Raw genomic sequence first — 23,360 nt, forward strand, 5'->3', positions numbered from 1 at the left:
GAAAAAGATATGAATTGGTATTGTGATTAAGTTATATTATAAGTAATGAATTGGTATTCTGGATTTATAACAAATTTATATTTTGATAAGGATAATTATATCAGTAATTAATTTATATGTCTGTATGACACAGATTAAAGGTAATAATTATAGTTAGAATAATTATAAATAATAATAATTATAGTTAAGACAAATTTAAGAAAATTTAATTAGAGTGTATGTATGGCTCAATAAGGAAGCTGGTTAATAATTAATAATTGACTTATGGAGAAGGGGTGGGATTAAATAAGTTTATACTTCTTCTCACTCCTTTTCGAATATGTAAATCAAGGTTTCAAGTGTTTGATAATTTATTTTTCTTATGCTTTTCATTGTATGTAAATACTACTTGTTTCTGACTGTCCACTTGTTGGTATGATCATTCTTTTTCTTTATTTAAAAAAAAAAAAAATTGTATTCTACATGTTCGAAAAAAAAAGCACATTAAGTAGCTAAATTGCAGAACTCAAAGTTGAATAAACTGAATAAAATAAAATAAACAGTTAAAGAGTTTAGGGCAGGGGTCAGCAACCTTTACTACCAAAAGAGACATTTTAGGCAAAATAAAAAAAAAAATCTCTCTGGAGCCGCTCAACATTTGAGCATTGTGATGAAGGTAACACAGTTTATAGTCTAAGTATATAGTATATAAGTCCATACAGTGAGGGCCAAAGTGCAAATGTACTACAGAGTATTAGGGCCACATTGAGGGAAAAAAATCTAAGATATCCAGAATAAAGTCTTAATATTACAAAAAAAAAGTCGTAATATTCCGAGAATAAAGTCATAACTTTACGAGAAAAATGGTTGAAATATTACGAAAATGAAAGTCATAACTTATCGAGAAAAAAAGTCGTAATATTACGAAAATAAAGTCATAACTTTATGAGAAAAAGTTGTAATATTACAAGAATAAAGTCATAACTTTACCGAAAAAAATAACACGTAAAATTACTACTTTATAATATTACGACTTTTTTCTCGAAATCTCCGATTTTTTTTTTTTCCTCAATTTGGCCCTAATACTCCATAGACCTACAGAAATGATAAATAAAAATGAAAAATTAAACAAAAAACAGTTATTCATTTCCATTTTTTATAAATCCACAGGGAGCCACTGGAGAGGACCTAAAGAGCCACATGTGGCTCCAAAGCTGCAGGTTGTTTGAAATAAATTTTGAAAAAAAAAATGAAAAAAAAGCACATTAAGTAGCTAAATTGCAGAACTCAAAGTTAAACTGAATAAAAAAAAACAAAAAAAAACGATTAAAGGGGTTTAGGGAAAACTGTAATCTAACAAATCGACAAAAAAAACTACAATACCCATCAGTAAAGCCCAGTGTATGATTGACAGCCAGCCCGTCCAATCACAGGCTCTGAACTGTCGAGACTACCGCATTGGGGCGGGGCTTCATTTCACAAGAATGGAGTCGATCAACGTGCAAACGCTTTATTTCACGCTATGAAACGCTATTTTCCAAAAGACTCTTCTCATATTTGTGTTTCTCCACTTCCACCGATGCTGACAAGGGGACTAACTAACTAAACAGACGCATCACTTGGTGCTGAAACGAAGAGAGATGACTACACGAGGGGATCGTCCCGACGACAGTAAATGAGAGGTAACTAGAGGGGTAAGAAGGGCCCGGGTTAGGAGCCGGAGAGCTGCGGGGAGAAGCGGGTAGCGCCGCCGTCAGGACACCGCCCGACGGACCGGGGAGCACCGGGAGGACACCGCGGAGACCGGAGACAGAAACAGGTCTGAGGTATCCGAGGGAGCGCCGCCAACAGCTCTCCATCTGCCATCACACACTGTGAACACAGACATGGAGCTCCTTATGGAGGCGCAGGATGATTAGTGAGGTAGTGAGGGATGGTAGCATGGTTAGCATCACAAGGCCTCCACCTGTCTACCAGCAGACTGCTCTGTTATATCTATATAAACACTGCTGGGGCTCTTTAGTGTGGCGGTATGCATTAATGACAAGAAACTGTATGTGATGGCTGCTAGATAGCTGCTGATTTAATAGTGATACTGTTCAGGTTTTAGCCTCAAACAACACAGTACATACTACAATACTGCTGCTGGTTTACAAAGCACTAAATGGTTTAGGGACATTTCTGATCTTCTGCTATGTTATGAACCATCCAGAAGCAGCATTCAGCTTTTATGCACCAAATATTATATATAAATAGTAGTAGAAGTTGCAGTAGTAGTTGTAGAAGTTGTAGTTCTTGTTTTACGAGTTGTTGCAGTAGTGATTGTTGTAGTAGTAGTCATAAAATAGATATTATATATTATATCATAAAAATGTCATAGTATAGTATACCATGAAAAGTCCAATTTTAATATCATAAAAATATCATAAAAAAGTCATAATATAGTATGCCATGAAAAAAATAATATAGTTTGTCACAAAAAATGCCATGATATAAAACATTTAATAATAGAGTATACCATGGCAAAATATGTCATAAAAAGTCAGAAACAATGTCATAAAAACTGTTATGAAAATATCATAAAAGTCATAGTATATTATTATTATTACTATATTATTATAAGCTTAAAACTTTCCTGTTTGCGGCTGCCTTTAATTAAACCAGATAATGATTTTATACTGCACTATAACTTTTACTCGTGTGTTTTACTCTATTTTAGCTTCTATCCTAGCTTTTATTTTTAGCTTGTTTTTATTTTCTAATATTGAATGTTATTATGTTTTTACAACTGTTTTAATTATGTCTTAAATTTCTTTTGCACAATGTTCTTGCATGTTTATGTAAAGCACTTTGAATTGCCCTGTTGCTGAAATGTGCTATACAAATAAAGCTGCCTTGCCTTGTCTTACATGTTGACATTTTATTTTTGTTGTTTATCACAGGTGTGCCTTCTGGATGACAAAAGTAGTCTTCCCTCATTGGACTCAGCACTGAAGTTTCAGTTCAACAACCTCATCTTTTATAATACAACCTACATAAGAGAATACACACAGAGTACCAGCATGGCCGAGGAGCAGCAGCAGCAGCAGCAGCAGCAGCAGCAGGAGGATGAGGAGGCAGCAGAGGATGTGTATGTGGAGCACCAGTACATGTGCAGTGAGTGCCACCAGCTCTTCAACACCCTCGAGGATGTGCTGATCCACCAGCAGATCCACACCGGCGTAGAGGGAGAAGGAGAAGGGGAGGTAGGCGAGATGATGACGATCCAGGGCATCTCAGAGATGGGGCAAGCCCAGCAGTACCAGTGTCTGGAGTGCGCCGCCATCCTTGTGAACCCGGAGGAGCTGCTGCAGCACCAGGAGATGCACATGAGAGAGGCGGGGATGGAGGTGGAGCATCAAGGTGAGATTGTGTATTTTGAGCAAGCATGAAAAAGTGTGCAGTGGGATAGTCTGTGTATGATGCAACATGATTCTGTGGAAGTGCATGAAAGACTAAATAAAAAATATTGAATAGAAATATGAAAGACTGTGTGTATGACTGTTCTCCAGAGCTGTGTGAGGTTTTGGAGACAGAAGAAGGGTCCGAGGGTCAGATGTCAGGACCTGTTCAGTACCAGTGTCTTGACTGTCTGGCTCTGTTTGACTCACCTGAGACCTGGCTGGAGCACCGGCGGACTCACAGCAGGAGCAGCACACACAGCAGCACGGAGACTGTGGTAAGGGAGACTTATTTAACTTACGAATAACTGTAAAACCTTTTTTGTTCTAATTTGGAAAGTCATATTAATTTACCTTACATACCGCGGTATTCTAGTCTGTCTTCGTCACAATTTTTGGTATTTTAATAAACCGACTGGTGCAGGTTTTCAACAAACTGTTGGTGCCACACCCTTTAGGAAACAGGGTAACAATTAATTTGTTAAAATAAGCTTCTTCCTTAATTGAATGTGGCTGTACCAACAGCATGTTATTGCGCTGTAACAACGATGAATAAAACATGCATATTGGGAAACAGTAGTTAAAGCTGCAGTAAGCAGAATATTTTTGGCATCAATGGGCAAAAAATTCATAATAACCTTTCAGCATATTGTAATTCAAGTGCTCTTAGAGATAACTAGACTTCTGCACCTCCTCATGGCTCTGTTTTCAGGCTTTAAAGAATCTAGCCTGTGACGGGAGACTTTGGCCAATCACAGGTCATTTCAGAGAGAGAGTTCCTATTGGCTGTTTGGTACTGCTCGGTATTTCCTCAACTGATCTCAGCATAGCTGCCGGGTCACAAACTTTCTCATTTTACAGTTAAACAGAACGCTACAAGATGATTCTGAAAACATTGGAGGCGAGAAATAGGCATTACAGTAACAGAATATCGATTCATATTTGATCAGCGCTGCCTAGTTTGACCGTTTGATCGGAGTTTGTGAGTGATTGACAGCTGCTCAGAGACGGCAAGGCACCAGCTCGGCTCTGATTGGTTGTTTTCCTCCGGTCTGTGAAATCTTGCAGATGCGTTAGGATATTTTTTTCTTCAGATTACCTGTCTCATGCACTACTGTCAGGATATAGCGACCGTTTTATAAAAATAACTTTTTTTAATCAGATTTTCTCCATTTCTACCCACTGCAGCTTTAATGTTTAACAAAATATTCAGCTTCAATCCATATTTGTTGGCGTTTAGCCTTTCAAAAGCAGCATTTTCACTACGGTCCAAAACCCATTTGCTCTCCTGCTTGACGCAGACAAAGCAAGGCACACATCTGTATTAACGGGGCGGTCTAGCAGCAATATAACAACACCATAAATTACATTTATGTAACCACAATAAGAAAAAATCTATTTTGGCTCTCACTCTAATATAGTAAATTAATTAAGTCATTACAAAAAAAAGATCTTAGATAAAAGTAGGGGGGGCTTCAAAGAAAATAGATTGGGAACCACTGATGTAGGTTATATTCTGCAGACTCATTCACATCCTTTAATTAGATTCATGCTGAATGTGAAGTGCATTGTCATCTTTATTGGGAGTGCAGGCACTTGATTATACTGAGTTACATCTCATTATAGAGTGAAGTTGCCAGTGGAACAACTGTAAATTTGAGCAGTAAATCTAGTAACGGCTGTAATTTACTCATAAATTTTTCCGCTGTGCTGAGTCATTCACATGCACAGCTCAAAATCTCTGGCTGGTGAAGACACTTGGCAGTTTCTGACTTTGCATTCATTCCATTTGGGTCAGGCCCTTAAATGCTCTTCAGCGCATTCAAAGTGAAACATTTATCATCTCAGTGAATCTGGGTTGTGTAGGCCAGCACAGATTGGGTTGGCTGCAACTGCACTGTAATTCTAGAAAACACTAGTTTGAATGGGCGTCACGACCGAACGGCAGACATCTAGTCTCCGAAGCATCTGATCATCAACTACGAGACATGAATCAGAGCAACGGCACTGAACTCTTAGCGTCTTTGCTATTCTACATTAAAGAGCAACGATCAAACATCATTTCTGTCGCACTACATTCACTGAATATAAAAATGTAATAAGCTATGTTTTTGTTTTTTTTTGCAACAGGAGTATGTGCTGCAGCCTGATGGCACCGTCACTCCACTGCACAACATGCAGAACTACGTACTGAGTGAGCAGCAGGCCGGGGAGATCTTGGCACAGGTATTTGGGATTGTAAACACCTCACAACAGAGGAATTAAATGAGAATTAGATGAAGGGTTTTAAGGTTTCTACATTCCTGTGTGTATTTTCCAGGTGCTCGCTCAGCAGCAGCAGCAGCAGCAGCAACAACAGCAACAACAACAACAACAACAACAGAAGAAACGTCAGTCTGTCTCCAAACCTGCCACATCCTCCCGCTACGCCCTGATGCCTCCAGTGACAGCGACCCCGGGCTCGGCCACCATGCACCTGCAGATTCTCACAGCTCAAGCTTTGGCGGATATCTCCACTGCCCCCAGTCAGCGCCGTTCCAAGCTGCCCCATCTGTTGCCCGCTGTGGCCCGAGGCTCTCTGGGAAAGCTAGGGGTCCTGGAGAACGGCGTCCAGACACTGGAGATAAGGTTGGCCCCCGGTGTCCAGGATGACACCCAGCAGCAGCAGCAACCAACAGAGGTGGTGGTCATCCACCCTTACGAGTGCTCAGAATGCTCCCTTCTCTTCCAGACCCCGGAGGACTTCCTCCAGCACCAGGGAGAGCACTTCCTGGGTCAGGACAAAGAGAGCGGAGAGCCCGGCGTCATGAGCGGGTTCGAGGAGGCGCGAGGAGGGAGGGAAGAGATCACGGAGAAGGTGGAGGACATTAGGGTTAGAGTAGCGGAGAAGAAAACAGCGGTCTGGGCCAAGTCCCAAAAGTGCGAGCTCTGCAACCGCACCTTTACCTCCGTCAACCGGCTGGCCGCTCACAAACGCGTGCACGAGCAGGGCACGCACGAATGTCCGGAGTGCGGCAAGGTGTTCAAGAAGGCGACGTCGCTGCAGACGCACATGCGCACACACTCGGGCGTGGCCAGGTACCTGTGTGTGGACTGCGGCAACGGCTTCACCACTGAGATGACTCTCATCATGCACAGGTAGAACACCACGGCAGCCTACGGAACTGTGACACAGCTGATGTGAACTTTTGATTCATTGTTTCATCTTTTTCTTTCGGTGTTTCCTTACAGGAAGTCCCACACTGCGGATCCCCTTCACAAGTGTCAGTTCTGCAACAAAACCTTCACCAACATGACCAAGTACCTCTACCACCGCAGAACCCACCTCAACCGCGACTCATCGGACACACCCGCCCCCGTCTCCACGGTAGTAAAATAAGTATATTCCCCTCCCAATTGTGTCTCAAGTTAGCATGACATTTCAACTTTGACATATGCTTGCTGTTTTCCTTTCAGGTCTCAGCTCCAATAAGAGCATCTCTCTCTGCTCTTGCCATCCTAAAGAGAGCAAGGGAGAAGAATTCCCACACCGACGAGGCAAAGATCAACCTGCTGGCTCCTCTCACAGAGGATGAGATGGAAAAAATGGGAGTAGATCCGATAGAGAGTTCTCAGAGCGAAGCGGAAGGAGGTGAAGTGGAGAAGCAAGGGGAGGACAACTGCATGGAGGTGTCTGCCCCACTTGAAGGCAACACCAATGACCCCCAGCAGGTGGAGGATGCCACCAAGTCTGGCTTAGCTACCAAACCTGCTCCGCTGAATGACGCCGGCGCAGGAGTCAAAGGGCCTTTTTCGTGTCGTTCATGCTCCAAGACCTTTACCTCGCAGCTGCAGCTCATCCACCATCGACGCAAGTCCCACGTCACCGAGCGCAGCTTCGTTTGTGGCATCTGCGGCAAGTCTTTTAAGAAGCAGATCCACGTGCGCAACCACATCCGCACTCATACCGGCGAGCGGCCCTTCCAGTGTTCCGACTGCGGCAAAACCTTCTCGTCTCTGGCCAATCTGATGAGGCACAATCTCATCCACTCCGGCGTGCGGCCGTACCGCTGCGATGTCTGCCACCGCTCCTTTTCGCAGTCCTCCAACCTCCGTCAGCACAGCCTGCTGCACTCCAACGCCGCGACGCTGTGCTGCCCAGACTGCCCCGCCACCTTCCGCTGGCCCACCAAGTTAGCAGCACATCGCTACACTCAACACCCGGGGGCTCCGGCCCCTTACCCATGTCCCTACTGTGATGCTGGCTTCCTGACCAGGAGACAACGGGACGGCCACTGTCTGGAGCGGCACCCCAACCTGGTTGGAACAGAGATAGAAGTGCGGATAGAAGAGACAGACGACCGAGCAGAGCCGGGCAAAGATCTGACCTCAGAGCCCTCCACCTCAGCGGAGGGGGATTCAACCAGTGTTGCGCGGGGGGGTCTAGATTGTAATATTTGTGGGAAGAAGCTCAATTCTCCTGCCAACCTGCGTCTTCACAGACTGAGCCACTTCGCCTTGGGCCCCGGGCGGCCGCGATGCGCCGCCGGGAAGCGGCCCAAAGCCCACCAGTGTCCAATCTGTGGCAAACTGTTTGTGTCTTCCTCCGGAGTCGCACTCCACCAGCGAGTCCACACCGGCGAGCGCCCCTTTCCTTGCAGTGTATGCGGCAAACGCTTCCGTCAGAACACGCACCTGCGCGAGCACCTGCGCACGCACTCGGGCGAACGGCCGTTTCGCTGCGAAGTGTGCGGAAAGGGTTTCATCCAGAGTATGCACCTGGCTGAGCACCGCCGAACACACACGGGCGAACGGCCGCACGTGTGTCCGCAGTGTGGCAAAGCCTTCAAGACCTTCTCCAACCTGAGGAACCACAAAAAGACCCACGCCAGGCAGCAGAGGCTGGATGAAGAGGCCGCTGCCCACGCCGCCATGGAGACCAGCTCTGCCGTGGCCGTGGTGGACGCCACGGCGGTGGAACTAACTAACGGGCAGACTCAGCTCATCCAGATCCAAGCCTCAGATCTTCAGCAGGTCAGAATGTATATCCTTCTCGCTCATCCCTAAACAAACATGTTTAAACCGTTCAAATCAGGAAGAGGATGACATTTAATGTGTCTGTGTAATCTCTTCTGTTAGGTGAACTAATTCTGTTTCCTCCTCTCAAGACACAGGGCACCCCGACCATCATGTGCAATGAGTTTGGAGAGACCATCGCCATCATTGAGACCAGCGAGGGAGGAGTGCTGCCTCTGGAGCAGGCCCTGGAGATCTATCACACCGCTTTAGAGAACGGCCTCGCCATGGACACGGTCGCCGTGGAAGGACTGCAGCTCCTCTGAGTTGAAGTGGACAAAAACTAACATTATTCTGCCAAATTGATGAGTTCAGTATTAATCTTAATACTGACTCTTACAAAGACTGAATGACTACTGAGAGGCTGAGTATTCAGACTTACTGGAACCAGATTATTATGTACTAGACAAGAATGCTATAAAATGTCAAGGCCAAAGTAATTCATCTTCTCTCTTTTGCAAAGCTGAGAGGGATCAGTTTAGAGTCTGTTGAAATATTGCATACTAAAATGAAGGGTATGGCATTGATTATAAGTAAGGACCATTGGTTGTGCCTCAGATGACATTTGTACGCTAAATTTTATCATTTATATGAAATGGATGTGATTTTTCTTCGGTTTAAAGGTTTGCGAGTGCTGTTGTAAATAGATGAAATCAATAAATGTTTTTTCAAGGTGATAAACATTTGTAACCCACACTCTCACTCAACACAACCATATATTAAAGTCGACATACCTTAGGCACAACTTTACACTGTAGAGATGATGTGAAATTAATTAATTTTTCATTTAAAAAGGTGCTGGACAAAAAGATGCTTCATTTTAGATAACCTTGAACGATGGTTTGTATCTCTGCTTAAGGAAAACCCGTTTTTCACATTGCCAGCGATAAGACCACTTTAATTGAACACCTATTTTTATTTGCATACTGAAAGATACAGATACAAACTTAAATTATTCATATAAATTCCTCTCTTGTATACTGGAACAGCAAAACAAGGAGTATAACACAAAAAACATTAATAGCCATATTTATTATTTTTTCCATTTCATGTGTTTTACCTTCGGCAACGGGTGTCTTAAAAGTCAACTTATGTTCAATGACAGATTTTTTCCTTATCAATAACATAATGAGTCTACTGACTCTACAGTAATTATTTACAACACAACCAAGTCTTGCACAAAGACACAACCAGTATTAGATCCTACCAGCTCTCTTTGATTCATCAACCCTCCCCTCGCTTCCCCCGGTTTTCTCTCTGCCTGCCTAAAAAGGAGGTCTGGAGAGAGCAATAAAGTGACAAAGGGAGGAAGGAGGGAAGGAAAGAGGTGGAGGAAGGAGATGTACAAGTGTTGAGGCTATAGAATCAAACTTAGCGAGGGGACACGGAGGCATACAGGGTTGCCCTAAAAACATACGGCTTACTACTGCTGAAAGAATGTAAAGGTCCACGTTGTGTTTATCGTCCTCTTTGAAATGAAAAATAACTGCACCGCAGGTCCTTGCTGAGGTGAGAGGCCAGTCAAGGGAAGACTACAATGGAGGAACTGTACAGGTGTGGAGCAGCTTCTCTCACCTGCCTCCAAAATTATAAAAAAAGAAAGAAAACAATAGCTGGCGGGAATGAAGGAAACATCTGCCAGCAATGAAAACAAAACTAAGGACCAGAGTTCACTGCAATGATATGAGGAGTAGTAATAATAATAATAATAATAATAATAATAATAATAACCATAGGAATAGTACAACAACAAACTGAATATGACAATGTTAAATACAAATCAAATTATTTTAAAAAAGTTAATAAAACTGCTTGGCAATAGAGGATTAAGGCCTTATCAGCCTGTCCTCTACGACTAAGAGCCAGGATGTGCCCGTTGACTCTGACCCACCTCCTTCCTTCATGGCTAGCGATTGAGAGGCACAGGAATGCTCGGCTCCTTCCTACTGGCATGTGCTAGGGTCAGTCGCAAGAAGGGAGGACTTGGCCAGACAGGTAACTGCAGGAATGATGGCACTGCCAGAAGTCCACTTGAGTTTCAGTCAATTTTTCAGTCACTCCTGGTAGACCTCCTCTGAAGGTCTACATGTGAGCAATAAAACGGAGAAAAAGATCTTTCCAGGTCCACAGTAACGAGTTTCTCGCGTTGAATCAAATTGTTTCCGGCTGTTGAGGGCCCAGCCCCCTAATGTCAGCAGAAACAAGACACAAGCTTACAACGGATAAGTCTAAATACAGGTTGTTCTTCAAGCAGTAATACTTACTGCTTTTACTGCTCTAACGCTATTAAAAACAAATATCAAAACATATAATGTTGTTTTAAAACTGCTGACTTTTTCACCGTCTCGTAATGGGTTAAGCAGGTCGCTCCGTCCAAAAACAAGAAACAAGCAAATGAGTGCAGCTGTACACGATGGTCCTTCGTTCACTGGCATCGATGGGAGCTTTTCTCCAAGGTGGTTAATACAGAGTGCGAATTTCAAGTGTGGGAATTAAGAGTTTGCAGAGTGTGTGTGTGCATTGTGGTTGCGTTATGTAGTAGTTTTTGTGCCACTGTTTTTTTCATGTGTCCTTTTTTTGGTACAAGGGTCACACATTACCAAAAAAAAAAGGCCCAACATTGCATACAAACATCTCTCAACCTCACAGGTTCTCTGCTGAGGATGGAAAGAAATCAGGATCTGACCAGAGGAGAGTGTGGATTAAAAGAAGTGTGTGAAAGCATATAGGGGGTGGAAAGGTGTGACTTCAACAGTCACTGATTGGTCAAGCTAATTTGTCGGCATCCCTCATCTAGAAGAGTCCTGTGAATCCCGAGGATCCTCTGGGCTCCCCTCTGTCCCTTGATCCACGTCGTCATCCTGCAGGTCCCCCCCTCCTCTCATCGATCCTTCTCCTGACTGGGAGCCAGAAGGTCCAGGGAGGGGGCCGAGCGAGTCGGGGATGCCTAAACTAGAGACGTCAGAGGGGGTAGCCGTCTGCATGATCTTCTGCCGGACCTCCCTGATCTTCAGCTGCAGACACACCTTAGTGGGGAATATATCAGAGTATCTTGTCTGGAAGGCTGCAGTGGCCTGAGCTGGAAACACAATGACAACAGAAAAACTAGAATTACCGCCTTGCGCTTGTATGCCTTAACAAACCAGTCAAGTAGTGGTTTACATCCATGTCTGTCCAAATTGTCATAACTTGATAATTTGATCCTGTTAGACATTTGTCATAATTAACATATGAATTAATATTATGGCCAAAAACATGTTTTGTGCGATCATAGTGACCTTTGACCATCAAATACGAATCAGTTCATCCCAAGCCCCCAGAAAGAGCGCCGAGCTTTGAAGCAAATTTTACATAGTGGCCAACTGGCGGTACTACAGCTTCCGTGTCCGTCACGTGATGCCGTTGGGCCCAAAAATACTTTTTCAATAGACTTACATTGGGAAAGAGACGTCTGTAACTTAGCGGATAATTTTGCATGTGATTATCATAAAGTTGACATGTCTGTAAAGGGGAGATTCGTGGGTACCCAAAGAACTCATTTTCAGGTCAAGGGACCCCCATGACTCGCCAAGATTTAGCGCAAATTTGGAGCGTTATTTAGCCTCCTTCGCTACAAGCTATATGACCTGGTTGACATGGATTCCTTAGGTTTTCTAATTTCATATGATACCAGTATCTTTTTTCTAGCTTTAAAACTGAACCCGGTAAAACCTCCGAAAGATCGATTGCATTAACGTGTTAAAGAAATTTGTGCTGTTAAAATGAATTTGCGTTAACCCGTTAACTTTGACAGCCCTAATATATAGTGTGTGTGTTTGTGTCTTACCTGATGGAAAGAAGCCCTGCTCCTGGAACAGCTGCATGACCAGCGCTCGCCTCTGGTCCAGTGTTCGTCGCAGGGAGGAGTACGGCACCTTATCAAACTCCATATCTGTCAGGATGTCTTCTCCGTCTGTGGCTGGGTCAGGGACAAACAGGTGGAGAGGATGAGTCTTCAGGAAACTAGTTACAATAATAATCATCTCTGTTCATGGCCCTGTTCAGACCTGGCATTATCATGCATCTTGGATGATCCGATCAAAAGTGGACAGCTCCGAGTACAGGTGTGAATGCACCCAAGACGCATTGAAATCCGCTCGCTCAGACCACATTCAGATGTGGTCCGAAGTGTCCATTTTCTCAGTGAGATTCGAACACAAGCGGTCACTCGAGACGCATTCTAAACCCAAATGTGAACAGACGTACTTAGATCTGTCGACTTGTGATCGGATCACCCAAGACTTGTTAATGCCATGTCTGAACAGGGCCTTTGTCCCCTCAGGCCCCGTCATCGTTGATACACCCAGACAGGTAGGACCAACCAAGCAGGAAAAATACAGCAGCGGGTAAAACCTTTCATCAAGTCAGTGATTCTTATCTGGCTCAGATATTTTTAGATTTTCAAACCGGTTTTAACATCAGTTTGACAAAAAAAATCTTTATTCAAGGTCCCACTTAGTATGTATTTTCCAGAGCTTTCAACCGCATCTTTCAATTTTTCTTTGCAACAAACATGCCTACTTGACATATTTTACTACATTATCTCATCTTGTGTTTTTATTGCTGGGGAAAAAAAGAAAAAGGAAAAAAAGTAAGAATTAAAAACTTTGTAATGCACCGTGCAGAGTCTGGGTCACTAGTAAGTCACCTGTGGTCTGCAGGTATATGGATGTTTACTTCCATAACAATAGCAATAAGAATCTTTGTGTTGTTAGCCTGTTTCTTACTGTTTTTACTCATTAAAATAATCACTTTTGAAAATATGTATATCAGATTCTCACCAAGATGTGAGTAACTAAAATAAAGCCAACTATGGAGGGGGAATTTGAGGTCATTAAGACACAAGAGATTCAAAATATTACAATGTAAGTAAAGTACAAACACTACAAAAAACAATAATCACACGAACAAGAGCTCTACTTTAGCTCAAACCCCTCAACCTACGCTGCTATGACACACATCACCTACCCAGAACTCAAAATGAAAAGACAAGAAAATAATTACCTGAAATTAAATACATTTAGACTCCCTGCCCTTCTTCCCTGTGTGTGTGTTACCTGCTCTGTCGAAGGTGAAGATGTCTCCCTCGCACTTAGCGGCACTTTTAGGCGTGTTGGGCTCCGAGCTGCAGCTTGAACGCCGCCGACTCTTTCTCTTAGGAGAGACTTGCTCGTCAGTGGCAGAGTCCAAATCTGGAAGCACACAGAGGAAACAAACTTAATCAGCTTATTTATCAGGATTCATCCTGAAAACCTGTACGGAGCATCATGTGCCCTAAAGTCAATAAATGCTAGAGATAGTTCAACCTTTGCTTCCATAAACAGCAGCAACTATTTGCTGTTCACCAGATGACTGCACATTCATGACAGTGACTGCAGCTATCATACAGTACTCAGTATAAAAGCATTTAATCAGAGTAGCATGAGAATGAAACCTGTAGAGTTCTTCCTCTTGCGGCGATAGCTGCCCAGAATGGCGCGGGGTGAAGTGGCCAGACTCTGCAGGGTGGGCGAAGGCAAAACCTCCTCAGGCCGAAACTCTGGCAGCTCGGCAAAGCGCTCCTCGAAATACACCTCTGACAGCACCCTGCCAGACCAACACGCACACACACACACACAATACACAGTATATATACACCGCCCATCAATCATTTCTGCAACCTTACACAGAAGATTCATGAAGGTGTTAACTCACTTGTCCACCGAGTCAAACGTCTTCTTAAGTGGTGGTGGGCGGATTTTGACTTTTTTGGGTGGAGGACCTTCTTTGTCAGTCTGTGGGGGTGGCAGGGTGGGTTCTGGGGCTGATGGAGGCGGGGGAGGTGAGGAGGGGAGGGACTCCTTCCATGCAGCCTGCACAGAAATGTCAATGTTAAGTATTTTATACAAGTCACTGATGTTATGCGTCGACAACAACTGGGAAGTTTCCTCTTGTTATGTTTAGAGCTGGGACGATACACCTATTTCCCGAGTCGATACTATCATGATACTTGGGTGCCGATTTGATATGTATTGCTATTTTTAAGCATTGCCATTCCAAAAGTATTGTGATTCGATATTATAATTTATTGCGATTTTTGTTAACTTTTATACCACAGGAAAAAGTTGAATCATACACTTCTAGGGACTTTTAATTTGGAAAATATCTAAATTAATACATACAAATGTTTGATTTGCAGCATGTATGATGTCCTGAAGTCAAATATATCAGTCATTGTATATCAGGCATTATTTATAATTTTTTTCCAGCAACCCAAAAATAGACATTTCCCTCACAAATTAGTGGTATGTTCTTTTTAATTTATAAGGTACATGTAATGTTTTATACTTCTGGTGAATATATTCTAATTAATCTTATTTCCATATATGTGTTTTGTATATACGGTTCCCTTTGTTAACACCTTATTTTGAAAACCGGACGTAGTCACACGTGTATACTTCCGCTAACTTCGCCAAGTTCGTCTCTAGCTCTCCCCGTCAGCTCTTCTCTTTATACATCAATGGTCAGCTCCGTTTGACTGCAATTAACATAAATGTCAGTATACGGGTGCTCTACAGTTGTAGTGTCGGCTGACTTGACCACGGAGATGCGAGTGACGGCTGGCTTGACCGCACGTTACCGCAATACGATAATGTTTCCTGTCCATGACAGAGTTAGAATGCAGCTCTAGCCATCATGTCTAGCTCTGCTTTTCCTGGCAATGTGTGAAACCCACCTTTACTGTATGTGTAATGTTTACCACTTTGGACTTAAAATGTGAGGGTGCAGGTCGTATCCAAGCAGGCCCTCTGCCGTTTTCTGCTTTGTCATTTTGGCTCATTGTGGTTTGTTTTGGTTGACAGATACGGAATGGATATGACGTCACGTTACTCTGATTACAACAATAAAAGCGGTGACTTCTTTCTACCTCGGTATAGACTCAAATGAAGCAAATGTATTGATTCTGGCATTAAAAAATTGATTTAAAAATTGTAAAAACAAACAAAAAAATCACGAGGTGAATTGACTTTTCTCTCCACCCCTAGTTATGTTAGAGCTGAAAGCCAGTGTGTGATGTTCTTCTCACCTCTTTGGTCGTTGTGCTTTCTCTGTGTCGTGTGTCAGAGGAGTCTGATGCACTGGAGCCCTCCAGGGGTCTGTCGGAGGACGGCGGCTCCTCAGCAGAATGTGTTGATGGAGACCCTGTCTGCCCCGCCAGCTCAGAGTCAAAGGAGAAGCGACTAGTGGCTGCAGCTTCTCTCTCCCTCTCTCGCTCCCTCTCTCGCTCCCTCTCCCTTTCTCGCTCCCTGTCTTTCTCCCTTTCTCTCTCTTTTCCTCGGCCTCCTCCTTCATAGCTGCCCACGGGGATGTTTGCCACTGTTGCCTTCACCTTTTGAGGGGTCCTGACTGGAAGCTGGGTTAGTTTGGGTGTACCTGGTGTACTGCCTGTAAAACAGAAAGTTTAAAATATAATATCAATAAAATAATTCCCTACATATTACAACCATGTCAATCAGGTGTTGTAAAAACAAGACATACCAGGTATTTGGATCTGAAGTGGAGGACTGCAGGGCCTTATGGACACAGCTGAGCCACTGGGAGGTGCCACTGAGCTGATACTGCTGGAGGTCTGCCTCTCCAAATGTCTGTCCGAATGCGTCAGCAGTTCCGCCTGCCTCTCAGCCAGTCTGTCAGTTTGTCGATCCGCAGGTCTGTCCGGAGGCAGGTGCCTGTCTGCCTGTCTGTCCGGATGGGGCTGCGGATGTGAGTGCGTGATTGTGGTGGGGGTTAATGTGTATTTGGACAGGATGTGGGGGGAAGCGCTGGAAGGGCTGGAGACGGAGTAGACCACGCTGGGGGGTACGGCTGTCATGGAGACCACCCCTGTTGCCATAGTGACACTAGATGAAGAAGGGTAGATGGCGGTGACTATCTGGCCCCCGGAGCCTGAGGCTGGGGCGGAGGGCTGTGGGGACTGAGCTGTGGCTAGGAGTGGTGGCTGACCTGGAAGAAGGAAACACGACAATAATAGAGGCCAAATATTATTTTCTGTAACAGATGCATAACATTTTCACATCAATAAATGTCCATATCGGTTATTTATTGTCGATTAATATAACAAATTGGTGATTCAGTCTCTCTTGACAACTGTCGGTCCAGATTTGAAACTGTGAGGTATCTAACTAGTGCTACTGAAATTGGTTAAAACACACATCACATCAAAAACTACTGACCACCAAAGACTTTGTCAAAACAAATGTTTGTAAATGTATTCAAACAAGAGATAAATGTGGATATTGTAGTTCAGGGGTCAGCAATTAAACAAGCAAGTTAAACTATGGGCCGCAAATGTTTTCCAGGCGCAGTAGAAACAAGCCTACAATTTCTTTTAATTTCCTTTTGTTTGTTTATTAATTTTATATCATGTAAGAATTAAAACTGTTTGTTTTAGAACTGGATCTGGATTTGTTCACAGTATGTTTGAGCTAGCAGACTTAAAGCAGCTTATGTTAATACTCATTTGGCAAAGAAACACTCATATATTGTATGTTTCTGTGTTGCATTATGAGACTAGAGATGTAATTGATAGTTTATCCACATATGATAAAACCTTGGCTCATTTTGATTATGGTTGAATGAAACTTGTTAACACAAAGGTTTTGGTCAAGCAAGCTAAATTGAATTCTTGCCTTTTCTTCCATAACGTGATAATGTCACCAAATAACACACTTTGCTTAGCGGCAAGTTTTGGACGCCCCCAAACAAAGCTAGTTAGAGCGGAGCTGCATGTAAACATGTTCTAGTAGAAACCCCAAATACAAGTATAGATCTGAAAATAAGCATAATAGGTCCTCTTTAACATTGTTATCTACAGTAGATTTATTAAAAAAACAAACAAAAAAAGACATGAAACAAGTTTTACTGTAAGCTATGAAATGGAATTTGTCAAGGGGACCAACAATTTTGTTGGGGTGCTGAATTTGTCCCACAGACCACTGTTTGCCTACCACTGCTGTAGTTCATACAGCTCATTTCATACAAGACTTTAAAAACACAGAATGAGTATATAAAGAATGGAACCAATAAGCTCTCCACAGCACTGACCTGCAATCAGTGGTTGAACCAGCGTCTGTCCAGGTGGTGCGATGGCTGTGAACCCGAGTGTTGCCAGGGGCGATGGCACATATGCAGATCCAGACACCGACAGGGCTTGCTGGGTGGTGGAAGAGCCTGTTGTCGTGGAGACCAGAGGCAGAGTGGATGGGACCCCTGGAGTGGACTGAACATAGGTGATCCTGGATGAGGACGTAGAGAAAAAAGGAAGAGGTGATTAGAGGAGAGACATGTAAGGATTAAAAATGAGGAGAGGGAGAGTGAAGAAGGAAAGATTAAATTGTTTTAATGAAAAATGTGAAGAAAGGTGACGGAAGGTGTTATTGTACAATAATGAGCCAGAACAAAAATGAAGGGAACAGAGACATGATTAGAAGGAAAGAGGAAGACAAACAAAGAAGTGCTGCAGTGAGGGTCAGTGGGTGAGTGTACATCACAGCAAGCAGCACTGGATGACTAGTGCTATATATGTGTGTGTGTGTGTGTGTGTGTGTGTGTGTGTGTGTGTGTGTGTGTGTGTGTTAGGAGCTGAGAGGTAGTGTGGGGGTGGCAGGCAGAGGCAACTTGGGCCACCAGCAGCATGACTAACACATCCAGAATAGAGCTGCACTGCTACAGCTGCACCCCTGCTGGAGTTTTTGTTTCTCGTATTGTCTGCTCTCTATGCTTTCCTGTCATAAGAAACAACTCAACTTCCTTATATATGGTATCATTTATCAAGTATCAGAATGTAACTGGAGTTTCTTATATCCATAAACTACAAGGAAAATACATATATTTTGATAACAACTTCTGTTAAACAGTAATCAGCAAAAGCATCATTAGATGATATTATCTGTGTTTACATGGAGCTTTTTATCCCTCTTGCTTTTTAGTGAAGGCTCTGAATGACTTTAAGTTCCCTTTAGTAAGCAGTGTTTCAGTGTATGTGTCCGGGGATTTTATTGTGAAAGGTGGAATGGAAGGAGTTAAGCGGTGATGCGCTGTTGTTGACAAGGATGGAGGCCATCTTGTTGCAGATTACGAAGCCTCCGTGTTATTAAAGTATAGGCACAACGTAATCCTCGGCTATATGAACTAAAACAAAAGCTGTCCGTATGTCGTTGCTTGACACAAATCTTAGTAAACTTATCTGCTGGCTGAGACAAAGCAGCCTCTCCTCCCTCTATCAGCGGTACCTGCAGCAGTGAATCACATCAGCAGAGGGAGGAAGAATGACTGATACTGACTGATGTCTGTGTTCTTCATTCTTATTTTATTGACATTTTAGATTTGTTTTCAGTGAGATATTATTGAGTTTATATGGTGACTTTGCTGTTATGAACATTCCTGTTGCTGCTCTAGAAACAACATTTAACCTAGTTATATTTAAAATACAATTCAATTCTTATCCGGTTCTGAATTTAAAGACAACCAGGCTGACATAAGTATAGCTAATATGCACATGTCAATATTTGTTTATTTATCGCTAGTCATATTTTGCAATAGTGAACAACGACATCGCAGTTATAAGATTTTCTGCATATCGTGCAGTCCTAATTAAAAGTCCACTCAGAATAAAACTGCCTTGTTTAAACCTTTGATAGGCATAAACCGGCCCATTTGGAAAAGTATTTCATTCTCTGGAATTGAATAAAACTTTTAATGGGTGAAAATTGTCATGTAAACACTCGTTCTGATTGCTTTCTCTTTTTGGGGTAAGTACATTATTTCTGTACCAATTTCACCCAATTTCCAATCTAAGATGGTTGCAGGGGAATTATCTTTGGTTAGGGGATGTTTGCTAGTTTTAGGGAAATTCAGAATCACTGTAAGATCCATTAGTGGCTTACTGTCTCTTATTTAATAACAAAAAATGCTGCTTCAATAGAAAGAACAGCATCAAAACAATAACGATGATCAAAGCTGGTCCGTCTTTTCAAATGTTTGCTCGTGTGTTGGAACTTCCTTTTCTAAATATTTATTCTGGAGCATGTACACAGGACATGCAAACAGCACGCCTTATCCAAATCTTTGTCTGAAGCACTATGTGAATCCTTTCATGGAAGTCATCAGTGGGATTTTATATCATACAGAAACAAATATTTGGCTCACGTAAACTCGAAAGAAACTGAAAATGATGGAACCACTACTGAGATCACAGTAGCTCAGGGGAGGATGAGTGATGCTGGCATATGTTCACAAATGGGCGCCTGTTCGTCAGAGCTGAGTCAAGCTTTACTGGCACATAATTTGTTTATAGCCCCTTTCAGACATCTGATCTGTAACCTTGTTGGGTTCATCTATCTGTTAAAGAAACAGCTTTTGGGCTCTCAAAGATAGATGTCTCTATTATGGAGCATTACAACTCGAGTTTTAAAGAGAGAGATACACAATTCATTAGACAACACACAGTGTCCGAAATTAATTTTTTGACTGACCAGCCAACTGGTGGATGAAAAAATTCACCGGCCGAGCATATTTTTTTTACCGGCCAAAATAATAAATTTGTTTCAGTACATTTCATTGAGTATTATTACGGTATTATGTTGAATACAAAACTAAAAGAACTTCATCAATAATTCATTTGCATGTTTGTTTTGATGTTAACAATGCAGCTAAGTTCAATTTAAATATATTTTTATGTGTAAAAAGTAGCATTTGGTCAAAAAAACTAGATTGCGCACAGGGCCTCCAAAAAGCTAGAAGTGTGTGTGACCTGGCCACCATGTTGAGATCAGTTGAGGAAATACGAAGCACCGCCCACCAGTCGGAGCAAACTTTCTCATTTTACAGCTAAACAGTGCACTACAAGATGTTTCTGAAAACATTTGAGGAGAGAAATAGGCATTACAATAACAGAATATTGATTCATATTTGATCAGCGCTGCCTAGTTTGACCGTTTGATCGGAGTTCGTGAGTGATTTACAGCTGCCTCCGTTGAATGAACAGCCAATAGGAACGCTCTCCCTCTGAAATGACCTGTGATTGGCCAAAGTCTCCTGTCACGGGATAGATTTTTTAAAGCCTGAAAACAGAGCCATGAGGAGGTGCAGAAGTCTAGTTATCTCTCAGAGCACTTGAATTTCAATATGCTGAAAGGTTATTATGGACGTTTTGCCCAATGATGCCAAAAACATTCTGCCTACTGCAGGTTTAATACTAGCAAGTTTACGTCATAGACTTGGGTTGATTCCCATTGAGGCCTCTGTCGTGAGGTCAGAGGCCTCAGGTATGTGGGTGTGTTTATGTTGTCTAGGAGGTTTAATAAGAACTGTGTGCTACACAAAACGACATTTGCTGGATTTCCATCCTTTAAGCATCTCGAGTGAAAGAAGCTGAAAATTTAGAGCAAACTGGCTGGCAATGTGATCAATGGGATTTTCCGAGGCAGATCTCTTTTCCTTTGCAATGCAAGAGAAAATAAAAAATAAATCTTCCTACTCCTAATCTTCCTACGTTAAATTTGGCTCATGTACAGTATTTTGTTTGTAAAAGGGTATATTAAACAGATTTAATTTCCTTGCGCACAAGTAATGATAATTGGGCTGACGTTTAAAATGTATTACACAGCTATCTTAAGAAGGCGGCACAAGTCACACGTTTGGATCATAACATTTTGTGTTCTGAAAAACACAAAATACTTCAAACATGATAGCAACATGCTGAAATGACACATTTACATGATGAAGTGCATGTCTGAAAGAGCCTTTTTATAGCCTTCTTTCAGTGGCAGGTGGGTGGGTTTAGAAAATAAAAAGGGTGCTAGGCAGGCAATTACAGAAAAGCATTTCACAGTCAATTTAGAATAACTGTTGGGGCTGAAAACTAATCTGCACTCTTTGTTTTGTTTATTTTGGTGCACCAAAGTGGTGACGTTTACCACTTCAGCACAGACTATGAGCCTATGGATACTTGAAAATTGTTATGTGACGTAGTATTCCTGTTGTGGTCTGTGTATATATCTTGCCAGATGTTATAAAGTAGGCAATTTATGCCCCAATGCAAAATGAAAAGCACAAAAGGGTGGTGTCGTAGGTTCAAGAGGTGTAGGATCCATATTCATTCTTTCATTTTAGTTTGTTTGTTATTTTCTACCTGGTAGGAGCTGGTGGCAGGAGTACAGCCTGGGAGGGGGCTGATCCTGGAGCCACCACAGCAGCTGTGCCCATTGTTAAAGGGAAGGGGCTGGCAGCGTGGACTGCTCCACCTTGAGGCAGCTGGGACTGGACCACAGGCATGGGAGCTATCTGGATGATCTGTCATGGAAAGAGGAAGCCATAAAGAAAAGAATAAGACAAATACAAGTGGTTAGTTAATTTGTTTTTTTTACTAACATTACTGAAAAAAATATACATATTTTATAAAGTTCTCATATGTCTCCAGTGAAGTGCTCACTGACCTTGCTTCCCGTCTGAGCACCGTTCTGGACCGGAAGAGGTGGAGCCACAATGGGAAACTGCTGGGCAGGGGCTGGCGCTGTACGTACTGTTGCCATGGGAACAAACATTTTGCCCTGGAGCACTGGAGACTGTGTTTGCACTGAGGCAAAGGCAAAGAAAGAGGGAGAATGATTATTTTATTAGGAGTAATAGCACCTTGTCATGACTGTACTAATGATGACTGCCGTTCTTAAACTCTCACCTCTAGTTCCCGGGCTGACCACTCCCACTGCTGAGCTGGACGTATATCCTGTCAGTGGACTTGTCCCCTGCTGCTTCCCATTGGCCAGGGACATGTGTGTGGGTGGAGCTGTGGGCAGGTTGAAGAAACTAGTTGGCTGGCTGAGCTGTTGAGGCGGACTCTTGGGGTTGGCGTTGGCAGGTAGGGTGGGCAGGATGTACTGGACTTGTGTGATGGCCTTACCCCCGGGGGATGCTAGGGAAGAGGCGGGAAGGAACTGGGGCTGAAGCAGGGACAAAGGCAGCGGCCCGTTGGTTTGGCTATGCGGTACTGAAACAGCGGAGGAGGGAAAGGCCTGCTGCTGGGAGGGCTGAGGGTGGTGGGAGGGGGTGATGAGCTGTACAGCAGGTTGAGCAGACAGAGCCCCTCCTAACACCAAATTAGTCACTACACCACCATGGCCCACGCCTGCACCTAAAGGATTAGGTGATGATGAAGAGTAGTACCCACCCCCCGTGGCTGGAATCCCGCCTCCTGCTCCTGAACCAATCAGAAAATGTGGCTGCTGATGGGGAGTCAGGGACTTCCTCTCTGGCGGATGCGGGCTGGATGTGCCTCCATCCCTGGGTTTGCTGGCGATGGGGAGCGGCGTGCTGATAACAGGACGCATTACGTTGGTCACCACCGTAGATGCCATCCTTACAGCGCCAATGCCCAGGAGTTGGTTCCCCCCCAGTGAACCTACTGATGAGGAAAGATACCCTCCAGCTGTAGAAGTGGAGATGACTGACTGGCCAGAAGTAAGGGAGAGAGACGTGGCTTGCACTCCTCCTCCTCCATCACCCCCAAATGTGTCCTTACCCTCTCCCTCTCCTCTATCCTTCCTCCTGTGATCTGAAAAACCTCCCCCTCCTGATCTTCCCTCATCGTAACGCTTGCTGCTGGGGTAAGACGACAGTGAGACACTCCTGCCATGAGGGGTGTGGTGTGAGGAAGATGATAATGCAGAGGAGCAAATGACTGGAGCAAAAACTCTCTGAAAAGAAAGACAGACAAACAGATGCAGTTATTGACATTATAAAACAACTGCCCTCAATAACAAGATACATTGAAAAGCTCAATAAGAGCAGAAATATTATTGTTCAAGCCGG

The 23,360-nt window shown here is 43.3% G+C and overlaps 2 protein-coding genes across 8 annotated transcripts in view; one reads left to right on the top strand and one right to left on the bottom strand.

Moving 5' to 3' along the window:
- The first annotated feature begins 1,259 nt into the window (after positions 1-1,259).
- On the top strand, positions 1,260-9,221 carry znf526 (zinc finger protein 526). 4 transcript variants are annotated; one of them, XM_037785331.1, is made up of 8 exons: positions 1,260-1,798; positions 2,922-3,381; positions 3,531-3,697; positions 5,550-5,645; positions 5,740-6,557; positions 6,651-6,786; positions 6,876-8,432; positions 8,573-9,221. In XM_037785331.1, exons 2-8 carry the CDS (start codon positions 3,042-3,044, stop codon positions 8,738-8,740), a joined length of 3,282 nt encoding a protein of 1,093 aa, XP_037641259.1. In that variant the 5' UTR covers positions 1,260-1,798; positions 2,922-3,041; the 3' UTR covers positions 8,741-9,221. The 4 variants fall into 4 exon arrangements, with proteins under 4 accessions (XP_037641259.1, XP_037641258.1, XP_037641256.1 ...); XM_037785330.1 differs by having other exon boundaries at positions 1,265-1,805; positions 8,567-9,221; XM_037785328.1 differs by having other exon boundaries at positions 1,265-1,798; positions 8,567-9,221.
- A 149-nt stretch (positions 9,222-9,370) lies between these two features.
- cicb (capicua transcriptional repressor b) overlaps positions 9,371-23,360 on the bottom strand; it is a 53,842-nt gene continuing 39,852 nt past the window's right edge. For 2 of the 4 annotated variants that reach the window (XM_037785323.1, XM_037785322.1), the window contains 11 exons: positions 22,231-23,245; positions 21,989-22,128; positions 21,685-21,845; positions 17,598-17,788; positions 16,032-16,496; positions 15,580-15,938; positions 14,208-14,365; positions 13,948-14,108; positions 13,571-13,705; positions 12,301-12,432; positions 11,264-11,553 (listed from right to left, as the gene is read on the bottom strand). In XM_037785323.1, coding sequence (XP_037641251.1) covers positions 11,264-11,553; positions 12,301-12,432; positions 13,571-13,705; positions 13,948-14,108; positions 14,208-14,365; positions 15,580-15,938; positions 16,032-16,496; positions 17,598-17,788; positions 21,685-21,845; positions 21,989-22,128; positions 22,231-23,245 — 3,207 coding nt within the window. Of the gene's footprint in view, positions 11,554-12,300; positions 12,433-13,570; positions 13,706-13,947; positions 14,109-14,207; positions 14,366-15,579; positions 15,939-16,031; positions 16,497-17,597; positions 17,789-21,684; positions 21,846-21,988; positions 22,129-22,230; positions 23,246-23,360 lie in introns of all 4 variants that reach the window. The other 2 variants (XM_037785327.1, XM_037785324.1) reach the window with 2 other exon arrangements.

This window comes from Sebastes umbrosus, chromosome 11 (assembly GCF_015220745.1).
Source record: "Sebastes umbrosus isolate fSebUmb1 chromosome 11, fSebUmb1.pri, whole genome shotgun sequence".
In the NCBI taxonomy this organism is placed as follows: domain Eukaryota; kingdom Metazoa; phylum Chordata; class Actinopteri; order Perciformes; family Sebastidae; genus Sebastes; species Sebastes umbrosus.